Source organism: Acanthaster planci, linkage group LG11 (assembly GCF_054643075.1).
Source record: "Acanthaster planci isolate LZ-2023a linkage group LG11, COTS_SCS, whole genome shotgun sequence".
In the NCBI taxonomy this organism is placed as follows: Eukaryota; Metazoa; Echinodermata; class Asteroidea; order Valvatida; family Acanthasteridae; genus Acanthaster; species Acanthaster planci.
Genome location: NC_141787.1, coordinates 14,589,591 through 14,605,954, shown reverse-complemented (window position 1 = coordinate 14,605,954; position 16,364 = coordinate 14,589,591). Strand labels below are relative to the sequence as shown.

General features: G+C 45.2%; 1 protein-coding gene across 1 annotated transcript in view; it reads left to right on the top strand.

Annotated features, from left to right (window-relative positions):
• The first annotated feature begins 2,181 nt into the window (after positions 1 to 2,181).
• Positions 2,182 to 16,364, top strand: part of LOC110976265 (LIM/homeobox protein Lhx9-like) — a 45,741-nt gene continuing 31,558 nt past the window's right edge. Inside the window, exons 1-2 of the mRNA XM_022229377.2 lie at positions 2,182 to 3,364; positions 11,312 to 11,760. Coding sequence (XP_022085069.2) covers positions 2,964 to 3,364; positions 11,312 to 11,760 — 850 coding nt within the window. The 5' untranslated portion in view covers positions 2,182 to 2,963. The remainder of the gene's footprint in view (positions 3,365 to 11,311; positions 11,761 to 16,364) is intronic.

Genomic DNA, 16,364 nt, shown 5'->3' with positions numbered 1-16,364 from the left:
AACACAATTGGCCCATATTCAATTTAATGGCCTCTTTTATTCTGAATTTAACCAAATCCTGCATCAAGAAACTCTGTCATGGTTATATATTTAAGGAATAAAATTTGAGATTGCAATTTCTCCCCAAGTAATGTTCACTCGACATCGTCTGGTCCCTCGTGACGACGATCGAGCGAAACGTTTTACTTCACGAGTGAAGGCGTAAAGAATACTCGTAAAACGTTCAGTTTGTAATCAACTGAGGGCGCTGTTGATCAAGTAAAAGCAGTCAGCGGCCTATAGGCAACTCTCATAATTGCCTGTAGTATTCTCATGGGCGGACACAGTTTGCAGAAATATCCCCCTGGGTTGGTGTCAGGTTTTACCTCAAATTAGACATTTGCCCTTTCACCTAAGAAAATGTCTTTTCGTTTAGTGTATAGTGGTGATGTTTTTCGTTTGGTGTGTGATTGCTACGTGATTTTTTTGACACTGAGTGAATCTCTTGTTTTGACCGTACTGACGGCCTGCCATAGTATTACGTACTTATTGGAAAAAAATACAACTTTAACAAAGAAAGAGCAGACCTTCTCGTGAGGCCTCAGCGCAGCCTTTATGACATGTAGGCCGACCAAAGAGGGAAGGATGCAATACCTGTTGGCTGCACTGAGAACCGAGTCCAATTAAAGTAAAATGAAACCTTTCTGACCGGGGGCCATCTTTTCTAGAACAAAGATCTGTTGATGAACCGAAGCTAAATCGTTTGTTCAAGAAACTAAATCAAAGTTCCAGGAATCCTTCCTAGTTGATTATAATCAAGGGAACACGGGTACGCGTGACCTCGAGCACCTTCGTAGGGGTCGTCATTAATTCCTTCGATTTCATTTCTTTTTTCTTTCTATATATCTTCCCGTAATTGAAATGTTCTCTTGGTGGTGTTGTAATGTTTGTTTTATGGTTGAAAAGGGTTAAAATTGTACCTAAAGTTGGCTGTTGTTTCTGAGACTTTTAAAAAGTGAGCGTCGTCTTTTATCTTCGCACGAAACAAAATAGTGCTCAGAAGCGCTCGACGTAGAGGACTCTGGATTCACCAAGAAGGTTAGCAACACGTCACTAGAGCTCTCTTTCGGCTAGGGACAAAATACGACTTCTTTTTGCCAAAACCAATTAGAAACTATTCCCACGAAGTCTTTTTTTTAAATACGCATTTTCACTCAACATCTTCCCTGTGAAATAATGTGTGACCTAAATTTTTGATTCAATTAAAAAAGAAATGAAAAGAGAGAATGAACTTCACAGTTTGATCGATAACAGATCGAAGATGAATGATAGACAGTCGTTCCTAATTCCCAAACGGTTATCTTTGTTGCAGAAGGCAAACAGAAGCAACTGTACCGATCCAATTTCTCTTTGAAGGCTGAAGGTTTGGTTCGAACAGTCGGCAGGAGCCCGTGACATTGTTGTACACACACTGCAACAGAGCTGCTGTTGTTGGCATGCCGATGTTGCGGTAGTGAACTGCCCCCCCCCTGACAACTGGCCTCTGTCTCTTCAGGCGGCATTTTGTTTGGAATAAAGAAAATCTTTGGCTTCAGAATGCGCGTGTTGGCCCGTGTACGCGCTGTGCATGTACAAGGACTTTTCCTGGAGCAGTTAATTTCAGATTTTTTTTAACCTTCAGATCCTTGTTCCTAACTTATGCTGCCCCTCTGAAATTGTTTGTGTTACGCCCTCGAAATAACTTGGAATTTTAACCACGCCCGAAGTTGAAATGTTTGCATAAGAAGGAGCCGAGAGGGGTAAGACATCCACATTTGTGGCATTGTTTGATGATGATGACATCTATGATTTGATAATTAAAACACTGCGAAAGAAAGACTTCACATTTCGCGTTGCAACTGTAGCGTCGGGCATGCTTTAGACAATTAAATTCAACAAAGTGATAGGCCGCTACTATCACAAAGCAGATTCAAACCAGTTCCATAGATAGGTCCTCTTGAAACCGTTTGTTGCCGTAACTGTGCTATTTTACAATGAATTTGGTACTCAGATCATATAAGCTCAGATCATGCTCAGATGGAGTAGAGATTCGGGGTCTTTGGACCCTCTGTGCTCTTAAGTGTCACCCAGGCTGCGTCGTCTCGCTGTCAATTACCCGACTTCACTCGGCACGAGACGGTCGTGAGTCACTACACACAGCGACGCGAGAAGTGCCGTAGTAGTACTCAGCGGAGCTCGCTGGTTGGCTGTCTGTCCGGCCCGGCTGGTTGGTCGCTACGCACCACCTCCCGGCCTACCCCGTCACTGCTCTCGAAACCCGGTTACGATTATGCATCGAATGCAGTACGCGCATGCAGAAGAAAAGTGCATGCCACTGGCACATGTGCTGCGCGCGGCTTGGTCTGGTATCACAGATACATCGCGGTTTTCGAGGTCCCAGCCTAAGTCGGTGATTACACAGTGTGGGACTCGGCAGGTGATACGGTACTTGGCCAAGATTGATTCGAAGCTTGTATATAAATATCCCCCTCAACTAGATTACCATAAAGGAGAGGGTGGAGGACGAAGAGGAGGTGTTATTGCCAATGAATGGGTGTGATTTGTGTGGTTATTGTCTTTTTGGTCGGTGGAATTTTTGTCAGCTATTGGGGTATGCAGATAGCCGTCAACTGCCTAACCCATATGGGCACAGTGGAGCTTTGGTACTCCGATCCTGTGAGCGGTGCTGAGTGCGTCTCCTGTGCTTGGATGTGATAACAGACTTCAGGAAGAAAAACAGTTCAAGAGATAACTCATCTTTGGTGAGCCAGGGGGGACACACGGCTCGTTTTGCTGTTGACGTTACAGGATTTTTGATCACCGGCCGACTGAAGCTAACAGGAGATTGAATTTTCAGTCGGTGTTCCGAAGTATATCGGTGTTATTCACGGCGTGTGTTTACCTTAGTTATTCAACGCGTTTTTGCTTCAGCCTGAAAACTTTGAATGTATTTCACGCTACAGCCGGTCAAAATGCCGCAGTCAGTTGCCACGGAGAACCGGGAACAGCACGGCCTGGACTCAGGCACGGCCTGTGCCGAAAGATACCGCCTGGACTGCGACGAACGAGGAGGGGGAGGTGGAGGGGCCGCCCCCGACAGATCGCCCTGCTCCCCCACGAATCGCCAGCAGGCGCAACGGCTCCCGCCGTCGTACGGCAAGACCGGACGGGCCTGCCTCTGCGCCGGCTGCGGTGGGCCCATCGAAGACCGGTACTACCTGCTGGCCGCCGACCAGCAGTGGCACACCGACTGCCTGCGGTGCTGCGAGTGCAAAATCGCCCTGGATAACGAACTGACGTGCTTCGCTAAAGACGGGGGCATTTACTGCAAGGAACATTACTTCAGGTCAGTGGCCGTTTGCTCAAAATCAGGGAATTTAGTTGTTACCTCGGGGCTGATGCGTTATCACAGTGGTATTTTTGACATCTTGCGCTATAGCTGTATAGTAGGCCTATTTCAGGAAGGCCACAGTAAAACCATGGAGGTACTAGGTAGGAAAAGACCAACATTTTGCCTATCGTAATGTTAACTTTCCATGCAGGTAGAAACCGCCATGAAACATTCTAACTCATCTGAAGGTGTCTCAGATCTGTCTGCCTTCTTCCTAGCCTTCCCTCACCCTACCTTCTCATACTTTTTCACATTTTATGCAACCGTGCAGAAACATCAGAGACTAAACACGAGGAAAGACATTATCTGGGATCATATTTAACAGGCTGCCTCTTCAGAAGTAACGAGTGGCGACCGAACAACTAAATGGAAACATTCCTGTGAAGATCTAGGGTGCGATAGGGCGCCGTGCTAGCCTCACGCGGTCAGAGGCTTCTCTCGCCATAATCCTACCTCCATGCCATAACTAGGCATGTTGCGTCACAAATCGTTGCTTTCCAGCGCGAGATTGTATTTGTTAGGGCTATGGCCTGCCGATGAGAGATGACAATTTCCTCTTTTGAATTTTTTCTTGTCATTCATTTATGTACCGTAGATTTTCTCCAGTTTTTGCAGCAATCGGCGAAGTCAGTAAAATTATATGTTTTTCCATGTAAACACAATACTTAGACCGTGATAGATTCTTGTTTAACCTACGGATATCTTTCAAATTAAAGAAGTAGCAACTTTAAGCATAACTTCGTGAAACATCAACAGTGTGTAACAAATAATGATTGTCTGAAAGGGTGATGTGTAACTGGTTAGATATTAATATTAGACTTGAACACTATAATATTCTGAGTAGGCCTATGTTTAGAAGTATGAACAGAATCCCGATGCCGCAAGAGTTTTCTGTCTTTTTCAAGACAAATATCACGGACCATTTTTACTTTTCCTTGTAACTTTTGTTCGGCCTCGGAATGACCCACATACACCGAAAAAAGTCACCCCAATCTGAACGGGCTTAATTAAGTTGTAAAACGTGAGCGAATGTGATGTCCGTGTTAAGCAACAAAAGGCAGCTACGGCGTCAGATTTCACACCTTTGCTCGCACCGTTAAACAGCGCCTGTCACCCCCGTAATGGGATCGCTAAAATCACGGTGTCCCCTGGGAGTCGGGCATTATTACAAGTGCTTACCCCCATACCACCGCAGCGTGATTTGTAAAAGGAATATTTCATCGGAACAAGCGTTTACATCTGTCTCTTCTACTGCAAAGAACAGTCACTGAAATCTGGTCATTAGAGAGTCAACTTGGCAGATTATACAGATTACACATGACATTAATTAAACACCGTGGATAGTCAAGTTTCAAGAGTTTGAAGATGGGTGTAAATATGGCGAACATCAAGATGTAATGATGGCGCAGTTTGTCGACAACGTGTCTCTACGATAAAGGTCGTTTCAATGTTCAAACTCAACCATCCAAGAAAACTCACCGTGTAGGCCTGTGAAAAAAGAGAGAAACAAACAAATGGTTGTATCTCTCCATATTCCGGTGTCAGGCCTGTACGGAGAATAAGTTTGCGGTTTTTGCCGGTGTCTGTAGTGCATGACATCACTATAGCGACGCACTCTAAATCATGTTGAATTGTTGGAACTAATGCTTGAAGCCAGGATTGCACAGAATTACACAATGTACGGTAGAGGCTCCTCTGCGAATTCTGAATTTGATTTTCAGTAATGGTGTTCTCAAGTCAATTGTTTTTCATGCAGGTTTAGTTCGTGCTTTCGGGCCATTTGAATGCAGAAAACTGGCTCGTATATCAACAACGTGGTTTGTGAAAAATGGGCGGCTGTTTGCTGTTTCTGCGCGCTTTAAATCAACTCAGCTCATTTCTGATTAACGACTGTTTAAAGCTGTAGACACAAAGTTTTCATCCGTTTGGATATTCCAAACAGATACATGTTATTAGCTTGGTACTATTGTTGCGTACCGCAAAGTTCGCTTGTAGGAATGCCGTATGCCTTTAGTGTGAAGTTATGAATCTATGAAGATTTATTTTTCGAGGGGTTGGTGTATTTCTTCCGTTGGACTGGTTTTTTTTTTCGAAGTCCAGTTTTTTGGAAAGTTATTCCTGGATATCAAGTTGTCTTACAATAAATCGTGGACCCAAACTTCAGAAGCCTATCAAGATTGATCCCCGTACCATATATCTTCACCGTCTCCGGCCCGATGAAAAGATAAACCACGCTGCCGTAAAATATGATCTGAGCGCGGTATAGGGCCTACCCCCCAGGAAACTAACCGAAAGAAGGGGGGAAATTCCACGGTGCGTAAGGCGCGGAGTTCTCCTCACTCGCGGCGTGTACCATGGGCCGCCAGGCAGTTCCGTCTCTCGGCGCTCATACGTGGGAATGACAGGGCGGCTTCTTGAAACAATAATGAAAACTAACACAAATATGTATTACTAACGGACCGAGTATAGCCGGGGTCGCCCGGGGTCGACCAGAAACGGGCCCTAAATCTGCCAGGGGTGTTCGGAGGGCCGTAAATTCCGGTCTCCACACCGCCGCATGCACACCTTAGCTGCCGGGAGCATATTTCATTCCTCGCCGTTGGCGAGTTGGAGTGTTTAGTTTCCGCCCGAGATCAAAGCACCTAGTATCTGTTATTATTATTTTCTCTTGAAACAAACAAAGGTATTGCCAGCCAACACCGTCCTTGCTCGTTGGGGGGAAAAAGTGGGGGGGGGGGAGCGGAGGGAATCATGACCAAAGAATTCGCCTGGGTAGTCGTAAATTTAGAATTCCAAGTTATATTCGTCTGCTTTTGAGTGTATTTATAGATGTACATTTTTATGGTATTGTTTTGTGCGTCTTTTCCACCTAAAATTTATTTAGGCGCACGAACAAAGAGGCCATTTCGGTTCTTTGAGCGAAGATTGTGGTACGATTGTTACTTTGTTTTTCGTTTACTTGTTACCGGTTTGAATTGTTGCTGTTTGTAACTTGATTTGACGCATGCATTCGCGTAATTCGACGAAAAGTCGTATGAGTTCACTGTGAAAAAATAATTTCACAAAAATTTGACAGATTAATGAATTAAATCTGACCTCCTTTTAGTAAAAATTTACTGACTTTTTGACTTTTTTTAAAACCAACTTTGGGCTAAAATTTGGCACTATATAGTTCTCCATTTACCCCCACCTTATAGGTTCGCAGGGAGAAATATACGTTTCCAAGGCCGAGTTGGCAGATAGTCGCTTCTTTTTCGATATCAGAGACAGAGAACGGACCTCACATGCTCATTGCACAACCGCCAGTGTTCAGGCGATTACCTAGACGATTAGACTTATGTTTTGAGAGTATTCGCGGCAGGTGTGCGAATTAAATTAATGAAAATGTGAAGCAGTTCAATATCACCAAAAATCTAACAATTTCCTTGACTAAACCCTGTCGAATCATTTCGAATGGCCTTAATTAATGTCTTATTCCCCCCGTACACGCGTAATATGTTAGCATTTGGAAGAAATCGTCTTTCGTATAATTATTTTGCCTTTCCTGATATTTTTGCTAGAAAATCTACATTTTGTTTGTATTCATTAGAGCTTCTTAAAATCTTCCTTCTGTAACTTTCCTATTTGAAATTGAAGTATAGTGTCGTGGGTATACATGTGAATAATGAATGCATGCGAGTAGATGAACAGGTAACCGTACCTTAACTGCTTTATGTTATACTAATTGGAATATTTGTTTACTTTTTGCACTGTTTGAAAAACCGTGACTGTGATTGACAAGTCCTGGGTGCTCAAAGTGACCCCGGCCAGGCTCCCATCAGCGCGAAACACTGGGGAATGACTGTCACCTTCCAAGGCACACGAATCGCTCTCTCAAACCCCGCTCCACAGTCCGGCCGCGCCTATATACCTCGCCCCGGTCCCCGGCCCAATGCTGCCTCTCTCTCTACCTGCCGTCCTTCGCGCATCCGATAAAAGTGACAGCTTTGTTTTCCGATCAAACACACCTCGTCCTTAACTTGTCAGTCTCCGTCCGGCCAAGCGAGTAGGGGGTTGTGGAACCCCGGGGACAACAGGTAACTATACGGGATAGCAGTGGAGTGGGTTCCCCGCGTGCAAGCTGCCTCGCTCGGTACATGGCCCGCTTTAGGAGTACGACAGGGAGCTAGACCGACATGGTCAACATCTCAATATTCGCAGTCTACACTCAGCCTGCTGTCGTGCCTGCCTAGGTAGCCCAGACTGCATGCTTTACGTTCCACAGACCTGATGTCCCAAACCACAAAGTTCAGGCACTTACCTGGCCCCACCTGCCTGCCAATCGTGATGTCATCGATTTTGTCGTTGTTTCTTAAATATTCTAAGAAGAGGCAAATTCACAAATGATGATTTTGGGGTCATTATTTCATGTTTTCCACTCCACTCATTAATCTAAATTACGCGATGGCTTGGCCCCTGTCCTCTTTCTCAAACTCTTAAAGGTATCAAGTTTTTTTTCAATGCGTCCCGTAGCTAAATTAACAGCGTTGAATATTCTGTATAAAAGAGAGCTATCTTCGCCGATTCTCCCAGTTTAGCCCAATAGCCAGGGCCGTTGATTCCGTTCAATAGAGCCACCGCTTGGAATTATAATTAAGCATCGCTCGACTGCAGAAGATTAGCGTCTAGACGGAGAAGCAACCCTTGGGCAGTGAGCACGGGCTTTTTTCCCCCTATAATCCGCCAATTCAGAAAGTTTGAGCTCTGCAATTCCTTAATAATGGGAGAAGGACTCTGATTGGTCATTTGTGCAGCCAGAACCGCTCTTTATTGGTTGTCTGTCTGGCCAAATTGTAACGGATTCAGCTGTTGCTGGTCGTGTCCTGTTGTTTTCATGTGAAATGACGGTTCGGTATGGTCGGAACATCTGGCGTATCTCGTGGACTGGCGATTTTTTGATTGGTCAGTTGTTGATGAGGGGAATGATTCTGATTGGTCACTGGCTTGTGTTGAGATCGCTCAAGGGCTTTGGGTTGGCAGGGCTTTGGTTCTTTTACACGCTGTCACCGTTTGTTGGATTTGCTAATGCGACTGACCGGACATTTATAGTTGCAGATGTGGTCTACTTGATTCTTGAATGAATAATTCTTGATTAATTTGAATTTTTTGATTTCGTTGATTTGAATACACTTCAGACCGAAGTCCCTTACAAAAATTCATGTGGCCCTATACCTGTACCTGTCGTGTTGTCGAGTTGGCTCACAAGTTACCACTATGCCAGCTCGTGTAGGCAAAAGACTTACCGACCATCCCACGCTTAGCATGGCCCGCCCGACACCGGCGACGTTCACTCGGCGAGCCCCGCCATAAATCACATTCTGACAAATTATCTGCGTCGCCTCGATTTAAAGGCACTTGTTCCACTTCATTTGTTGGGGTCGCTAATGAGGAACCCGCAACAGTCGCGCGTCTCATAAAGTGGCATTTCACCCTTTCCCTTTCGACTCGAATGGGGTTTGTGGGATGTTCTGTTCCCTTGCTATCATTGGCTATTCTTACGTCGTCCACGATCGCCACAGAGGTTGCAGCCCAGTAAATAAGCTGCCATAGACAACAGTGATAAATACCCCCCCCCACTTCAGAAAATCAGGAAAAATACTTACAATGTTCTCAAGTATTCAATACACACGTCCAACTCAAGCTCACTTCCCCATTTTTTTATTTCCCTTTCAATTTTCAGTGACGTAACCGATGACTTTTGAACATACTTCTCTCCAGAAATCACCCCTCAAAACATTCATGAGGCCCATCGCCATTTTGAAAATTGATGCCTACACTCCATTGCAAAATGGAGCAATTGGAGGGCGCCATTTTGTCCGATACTTTCAGAAATTACAAGCTGGCAGTCCGGCTAGTAGATTTCATCCTCCTTTACAAACCGTCCGGTCCACGTGCCACGAAGGGCTCTCATAGCAGAGAGTAGCACAGCATAAAAAATTGCGACTAGGTCCGCGCTGCTGCAGACAAGTTTTGGTCTACTGGCCTGCATCCGTAGAACTGTCATCACATAATATAGCGACGGAAGTAGTAGAGGATTGTGGGTTTGACCTTTGGGTCTCTGTTATGTCCAAACATGGAGGATTGTTGTGTCATACTTTGAGTGGGTTTTAGAATTCTTATAATTTTGATAGTGCCGTCGAGTCTGTGGTAATGTAATGAAAGCTATACCGATGTTATAAGCGTCCATTCTCTGGTCATATCACTAATGCATCTGAACCCTTCCTTCATGCCTGCGTGCGACTGATCATTTTTAAACATAGCCCCCATACTCTCTTTCGGTTCGCCTCAAAATCTCTTGGCGCCCCAAATTCTCTGGTGATATTTTCACCAGTTTGGTTGAGCAATATTTTAGTATAAGATAGAAAAGGCAATGATAGTTTGCCAGAGGATTGCGGTACGGTCTCTCAGTGTTCGGTGAAACACAAAGCACGTGTTTTTTTCAGCGCAGCTGCGCATTGTTGGATTTTGCAGCTTCTGAACAGAATGATTCCTGTTTATAAACTCAAACACAAGGCGATGTCCTTTTTAAAAAATCCCCTCCAATTTGTCGAGCCGCAATGCACAGCATTTTTGTTGCACTTGTTGTTTTTGTTCGGCCTAGCCTTTCTGGTACCGCATCTTTTTCATCTCGAAGGTTCAAGGTCAATGACCGCACGGACCTAGACCTTTGCAGGTGCCGACCGTCCCGTCGAAAGGCCCAGTACGTGCATCGTGGTTTCCGAAGGGAGCTTTGGCCGCTTTTAAATGGTAAACCGAGTGCGTTTTGTTGTATAGTCAAAGACAACATCGTTGTTGGAAGATCCATGAAGGTAGAACCATGACTTTCTTTAATGAATCTGTGGGGTTAAACCGGTTTCCATTCTTTGTACAAGCGATTTCCATTGACACCAACCACCCGGCTCCCCCCAAAAATACTTGTCTCGGACCGTCTGGTTCTTCTCCAGAGCGACAGGGCCGAATTCAGCGGGACGTGTGCCCCGCTGCGCGGTGCAACTTCACACCTGGATCGCGCCTCTTGTTTTTCTTTCCCTCGTACCCTCGTCTTCGATTTCAGAAAGCAGCCAAATACATCCAAGGGTAGAATCGAGAAAAAAATGCTGGAGGGTTAAAAAAAAACACAAAAAAACCAGCCCCCGAGCCACAGTCTCGAGCTTAGAGTGAGATGCGCTATCAATAAAACAAATAATTCAGAACGCAGAAAAAAAAATATGAACTTGGGGACCTGAGCACCGAGTCTGCGGCTCCCGTAAAGGTCAAAGGTTAAGAGCCAGGGAATCTGTTGTTTTAGTCATGTCATAATTTATGACATTATTAAAATAAACAAACATCCCGCCGTGGATGAATGGCCCAGTAGCCTGACAACAACTTAGAAAAAAAAAAGAAATTAATGTGGCGGACCTACATATTTGACCAGCTCGGCTGTCTCGCCTAGAGTTCTTCTTTTTCATCTGAAGTGATTTATTTTCTGAAAGACGCGAGGCGTTCGATGTTAAGCGGAGAAGGGAATGCCGTGGAGACATTCCAAAGACGATTGGCTGCAAACTTTAAAGCCTTCTACGTGAAAACAGTTTTTTGGTCTAAAATTTCACTGATTATGAGCGAATATGTTTCTCTTACGTTTATATTGGTTTGCTTTTAGATCAAGGAAGATTCATGATGTCCTATTTAAGATCAAACGGAAAATCCACAAGGGATAAATTTATCATTATTGGAGTTAAATCAATGGTTACTTATATATTGGTTAATTTATTAATAAATTTATTAAGATACATTCATTATTTTGATATTCTGGTGATGGCTCGACAGTTGATGTTGTATTGATTATATGTTTTTCTCTTTCATTTGTCCCATTGGACCAAGCAGACGGTTCGGGGTCAAGAAATGCGGTCGATGCGGCACAGGCATCGCTGCCCACGAGATGGTGATGCGAGCCCGGAGCCTGGTCTACCACCTGACGTGCTTCACCTGCGCGATGTGCAGCATGGCTCTGACCACGGGCGACTACTTCGGCATGCGGGACGCCCAGGTCTACTGCCGGCTGCATTACGAAACGGCTGTGCTGGCCAGCCCCGAGCACACCCGGCACCAAGGCGAGCACCAACCCCTCCCTAGCTCCCAGCAGCAGCAACAATCGCAGCAGCAGCACCACCCGGGACTGGCCCCAGGCTACCAGGGCCCTCTGACCCCCGGGCCGTCACCGCCGTGTGCCCCGTCCGGACCGGTCGGTTTTTACAACGGGATGGGAGTCGGCGTTCACAAGGGCAGGCCCCGCAAACGAAAAGGGTTGGACTCAGTTGGAGACTATTGCAGAGGTAAGGTCACAACACCTTTCATCACAAACCCGTATCCCAAACGTTGCGAGATTTCACCGAAATAGGACAAATATAGGTTGCTAGAAATACAAGCGCACCAATGTTACAAATGTATCAGTTGTTTCTCCTTTAAAATCTTAGGCCCGTGTCAGTTGAAATTGCAAAGGCTGGGTTCACCTATTGGGATTATTTCAGTGATTGTGTGCCAACAGGACTGTGTTGTATTTTATAAAGTGGCGCCATAAGTTTTTCAGTATTTCGTGTACCAACCATCCGTCATAGTTTTGCGTGGTACCAACGTGTATCATGCTGACGTCATCGTTCACGCAAGTCATTCGGTGACGTCACAGGTTGTTTCGTGTTTTGTGTACCAACCACGCCCTCTAATTTTTCCACGGTAAACCAACATGTGTACACGGTATACACAAAAGTCTTGCGGCGAACAGTTTTACAATCAGGAAAAGTGGGCAACAGCATTTGGATGTTTTAGGTACATGTACCTCCTATAGAGAAAAAGGATAAACAAAGTGGATTTCAAGAGTGCCTTTGGTATGTGGTTCTCGTAGCCACAAAAGGTTAAGTTGAAAAGATGTTAATAAGCAACGTCGTATGCATGTAGGCGTACCTTGTAACATGCGTGTGATACCAGCCTCGAAAGCTCGGTCCACGGGACACCTCCCTTCGAGATTTGCTCATTTACCGGCCAACCGAACTCCCATTCCCCAGTGAACCATGACGGACGGGGGGGGGGGTGACTGCGTGACCGAATACTGAAGTTGGACAGAAATGGTCGCTCCATTTGCAACCATTCGCTCTGAAGTGCTCTGAACGTGCTTGGGCTGTACTTTTCGGTGGTTCTTCCCTCGTGTCCAAGTTACAACCCTGGTGACCCCGGTTCGACTCCCGCTCGGTGCAGCTCGTGGAATTGGCCTTGTCTCATGCATGGGCTCCCATCAGAGCACAATAAGTTTCTGTCCCCATTTCACAATTCCCTCATTGAGGCAACCCAGGGCTTTGGGATTAGCCCCTAAGGTTTCTGAGCCTGCCGTCACTAATAATTGGGAAAAAACAATCGTGCGAGATAAAAATTATTCAATTCGTTATCTCCATTTCCGACGTAGCATAAATCTCGTAATCCGGATTCATCATAACACTGTCCAGCCCTCCAGTTCAGGTCTACGTGCTAGCTCTGTCGATTGTCAACTTCAGAAACTATTTAGAGACATAATACAAGTGGGTCTTACGTAATTTCTTGAACCAACATAATCTGCGCAGTCCCCCCCCCATTCGAGAGACTTGAAATGCTATTTCCTGTCTCCCGTCATCATTGCCATTTACAGCCAAGGATTGGGGCTGCATCCCCCTTACAGATGGCCGGCCAGGACCCACCACGGGTCGCCCTGCCGCCCCGCTGCTGTCTCATTATCGCGTCGCTGGTGACAGAACTCAGCCTGTCGAGTTTCCCCCCAAATTGCGTAAGACGTTATCTGGGCCGAACCTCCTCTCCCACCGCTCGTCGAGAGTGTAATTAAGACAGATTTTGTTTAAAAGGAGATAAAAGGTGATGTTTTATGTCCAAAGCTGACGCGGTTGACAGCGAATTCGACCAAAAGATGGATGCGGTCAGTGCAGACAACGGGCAAAAATATCACTCAAGACTGTGTCAGCGCGCTTTTGACAAGTACCACGCGTGAAACCTACAGTGTCCGCACTGATGATTTTCCAGCAATTGGATGTGAGCCTTTTAAGGATGTTGCAGAACTGGTGGCCGCTTGTGGGGGGGCCTTGATCAATTGAAGTGATTCAAAATTAATTGAAGACCTGCGTCTGGTGTATATCAAAATGCACGTACCGTGTTTTAAAAACACTTTATGATTTGACTGGTTTTATTTCACGTAAGATTGTTTTGTGTTCAAACATGTGTGGTACTAATATCTGGACATTTGCTGATCAGCAAATTCTATAATTATCTTTTAGATAAGTTAGCGGAAGTTAAGGGACCAAAATCAAACTGGGGTTAGTTTTGCACAGAACCGCCGCCATAACACACTAAATCGAAATAAACAATAATTTTGACGAGCGAAAAATGCGTTTCACCCAGCTTCATTTACCAAGCCTTCTAGTCTTAAATCCGATTGAAAATAATAATTGAAATCGACAAAAGACTGCCACATCCCCCGCTGGCAGGTTGACTTCATGTTTTTGTCCTGTCATTACCGAGCAGTCCGACGGTGTTACAGTATTTCCAACTCTCTGGCGTCTGTGGACAACCGTATGGTCAATTGTGAATTCACCGCAGGAAACCATGCGCGGTGGTGTGAAATAACGACAGAAATCGACTTCAAAAGAAGCAGGAAATTATAAATGTGCGATTATAGATAGAGGGTACATCCATTACCAAGTCGCATGCACAGTCTGCGATTCACTGTTCAGCTCCCCGGGAGTCTCAGAACACCCATTTTGTCAGCGGCCTCAAAGCGAAGTGGGACGCCTGGTCGGAGATTTCAAAATACGTGTGTGTACCCACGTGTGTAACTTCAAAGCGGTTCAAAGCGTGTTAATGTCGCGTCTATTGCTAATATTAGGCTAATCGTGTCACTTCAGATGTGATGGAGGTTTCCATAATTACGGTCAACTTTATACATTGTGGTACCCGAATAGGTCTGGTGAAGTTCACACACTTTTATGTTTTTGTTTTCTTTTTCTGCACGGCGTTTTAATCATTGTTGTTTACAATATCAAAGACCACGATGGAGACTACTGTCGGGGGGGTCAGTCATTATTTTTCATCAGGCTTGTGCAAGGTGAAGTTTTTCTAGGTTGAACTTTATGCATGGCCAGCTTCACGATTGTACTTTCCTAATATGTTCCCGGGCAACGTTATGTGTGTGTGTGTATACGCTCTTGTGACTTTTACGTACACTTCTGTTGCGTGTGTGGTGACTGTTTCAGTTTGGAAACTTGAACATTTTTTTAATGCAAGCTGTTTAGTGATAATTCCGCTTCAGTAATGAGGAACTGCGTCATGTAGTGTTGGCGTATGCGATGTGCACGGTGATAGTCCCGCAGACATTCCGCTTGTTCCGAAATGGGCATCTGCTGGCACGAAACAGCCGTGGTGCATGCTGGCTTCCGTCTGTTCCTTGCTCCATGCTTCTGGGAACTACATCCAACTTCACCGATAAGGGCAGCCAAGCGTGAACGCTGGAACCAACAAGGGGGACAAATTGTGTATCCTCGAGTAGGTTTCAATGAGGTGAAAAAGTTGCATAAGTATATCGACATGATCACATCTACAGCATGAGCATTCCACTTCAGTCAACAAAAAAACATGTATCCCCGCCGGTTGATTTGGTCATGTGAAATTGTGAACTGTGCGTTCAAAATAGCAGCGTGTGAAAATAAACAGGCCGGCGAATATGTTATGAGCATGTGTACCGTCCCGGTACAAAGAACGCAATGTCGAAAGTCGTATACCTTTTTATCCGTTGTGATTTCATTTCAATGGACAAATGCCTCTGTCGTATAGACATGAAGTACCAGAGCTGAATAGTATAAATCACATTTTCGGCACTTTCTGTCCCTTTTTTTTTAGTAAAACGGATTGTCGTGTCCCCCTACTCCTTTCCCCTCAGAGAAGATTAGTTCGTTTACATTTATAGAGTGTTTTTTGTCTCTTGTTTGTTTGCCCTTATTGTAAATTACTTCAAATTGTGCTCGTGGTTTGAGCGTCTATTGGTAGGCCGATTTAAAAGTGAACCAGAAGTTTGTAGTTATGCGTTTTAGTGTACGATGCCACCTGGCATGTTTCAGCTGCCGCTTTGCTCAGCTAAATTAGACCTTTTTTGGTGTGGCTGGGTTCAAATCATTCTGATCTTTTGCGACGAAGGTAAAACATCGGAAACACACTGGTTTTCTTTTGTTCTCGACCCGTACCGATGAAGACTACACGCCAGTGCCTACGAAAAGCTGACCTACAAAATAACGAGGAAAATCAAGTAGTTTCACATTTTTTTCGACAAAAAAAGTCGACAAATAGCAGGCCTTGAGCCACGGTGAGCAGACAGTGTGCCTGTACTTGTCTTTATGATCCTACCCATTGCTGGGTCACTGCAACGCCGAACGGATGTGTTACCATTTAATGCGATTTTTTTGTAAGTTCTTAATTTTTTTTCCAGTGCTGAGCACAATAATTACATGGCACAAATGGGTCCATTTATTGTCGCCCGTTGTATATGACCACCACACGTGCTTCGAGTTCGAGTCACATCGTCTGCTGGCCAGAGATAGAATTTGCAGTGTTGGAGAAAAATTGCGTTTCGATGTGCGTGCCCAGTCAGAATGTACGAATCCTTACATACCGGCACAGCTTCTGTATAAACTCTACGACGGAACACTTCGGTTTGAGACAAAAGGTCCATTACATGACTTTTACAAGAAATTTGTACCTCGACGGAAGGGTCTGAGGGTGAAATGATGATATACGATCTGGCGGAGTTGAGGGTGTGCCGGTGGGGGGAAAATTGTGACGGATCACGACGATTTGTGACCAAATTCGGCATTGACCCCCGCGCGCACTGCTCGCCCGCCTGACCCCCCATCGC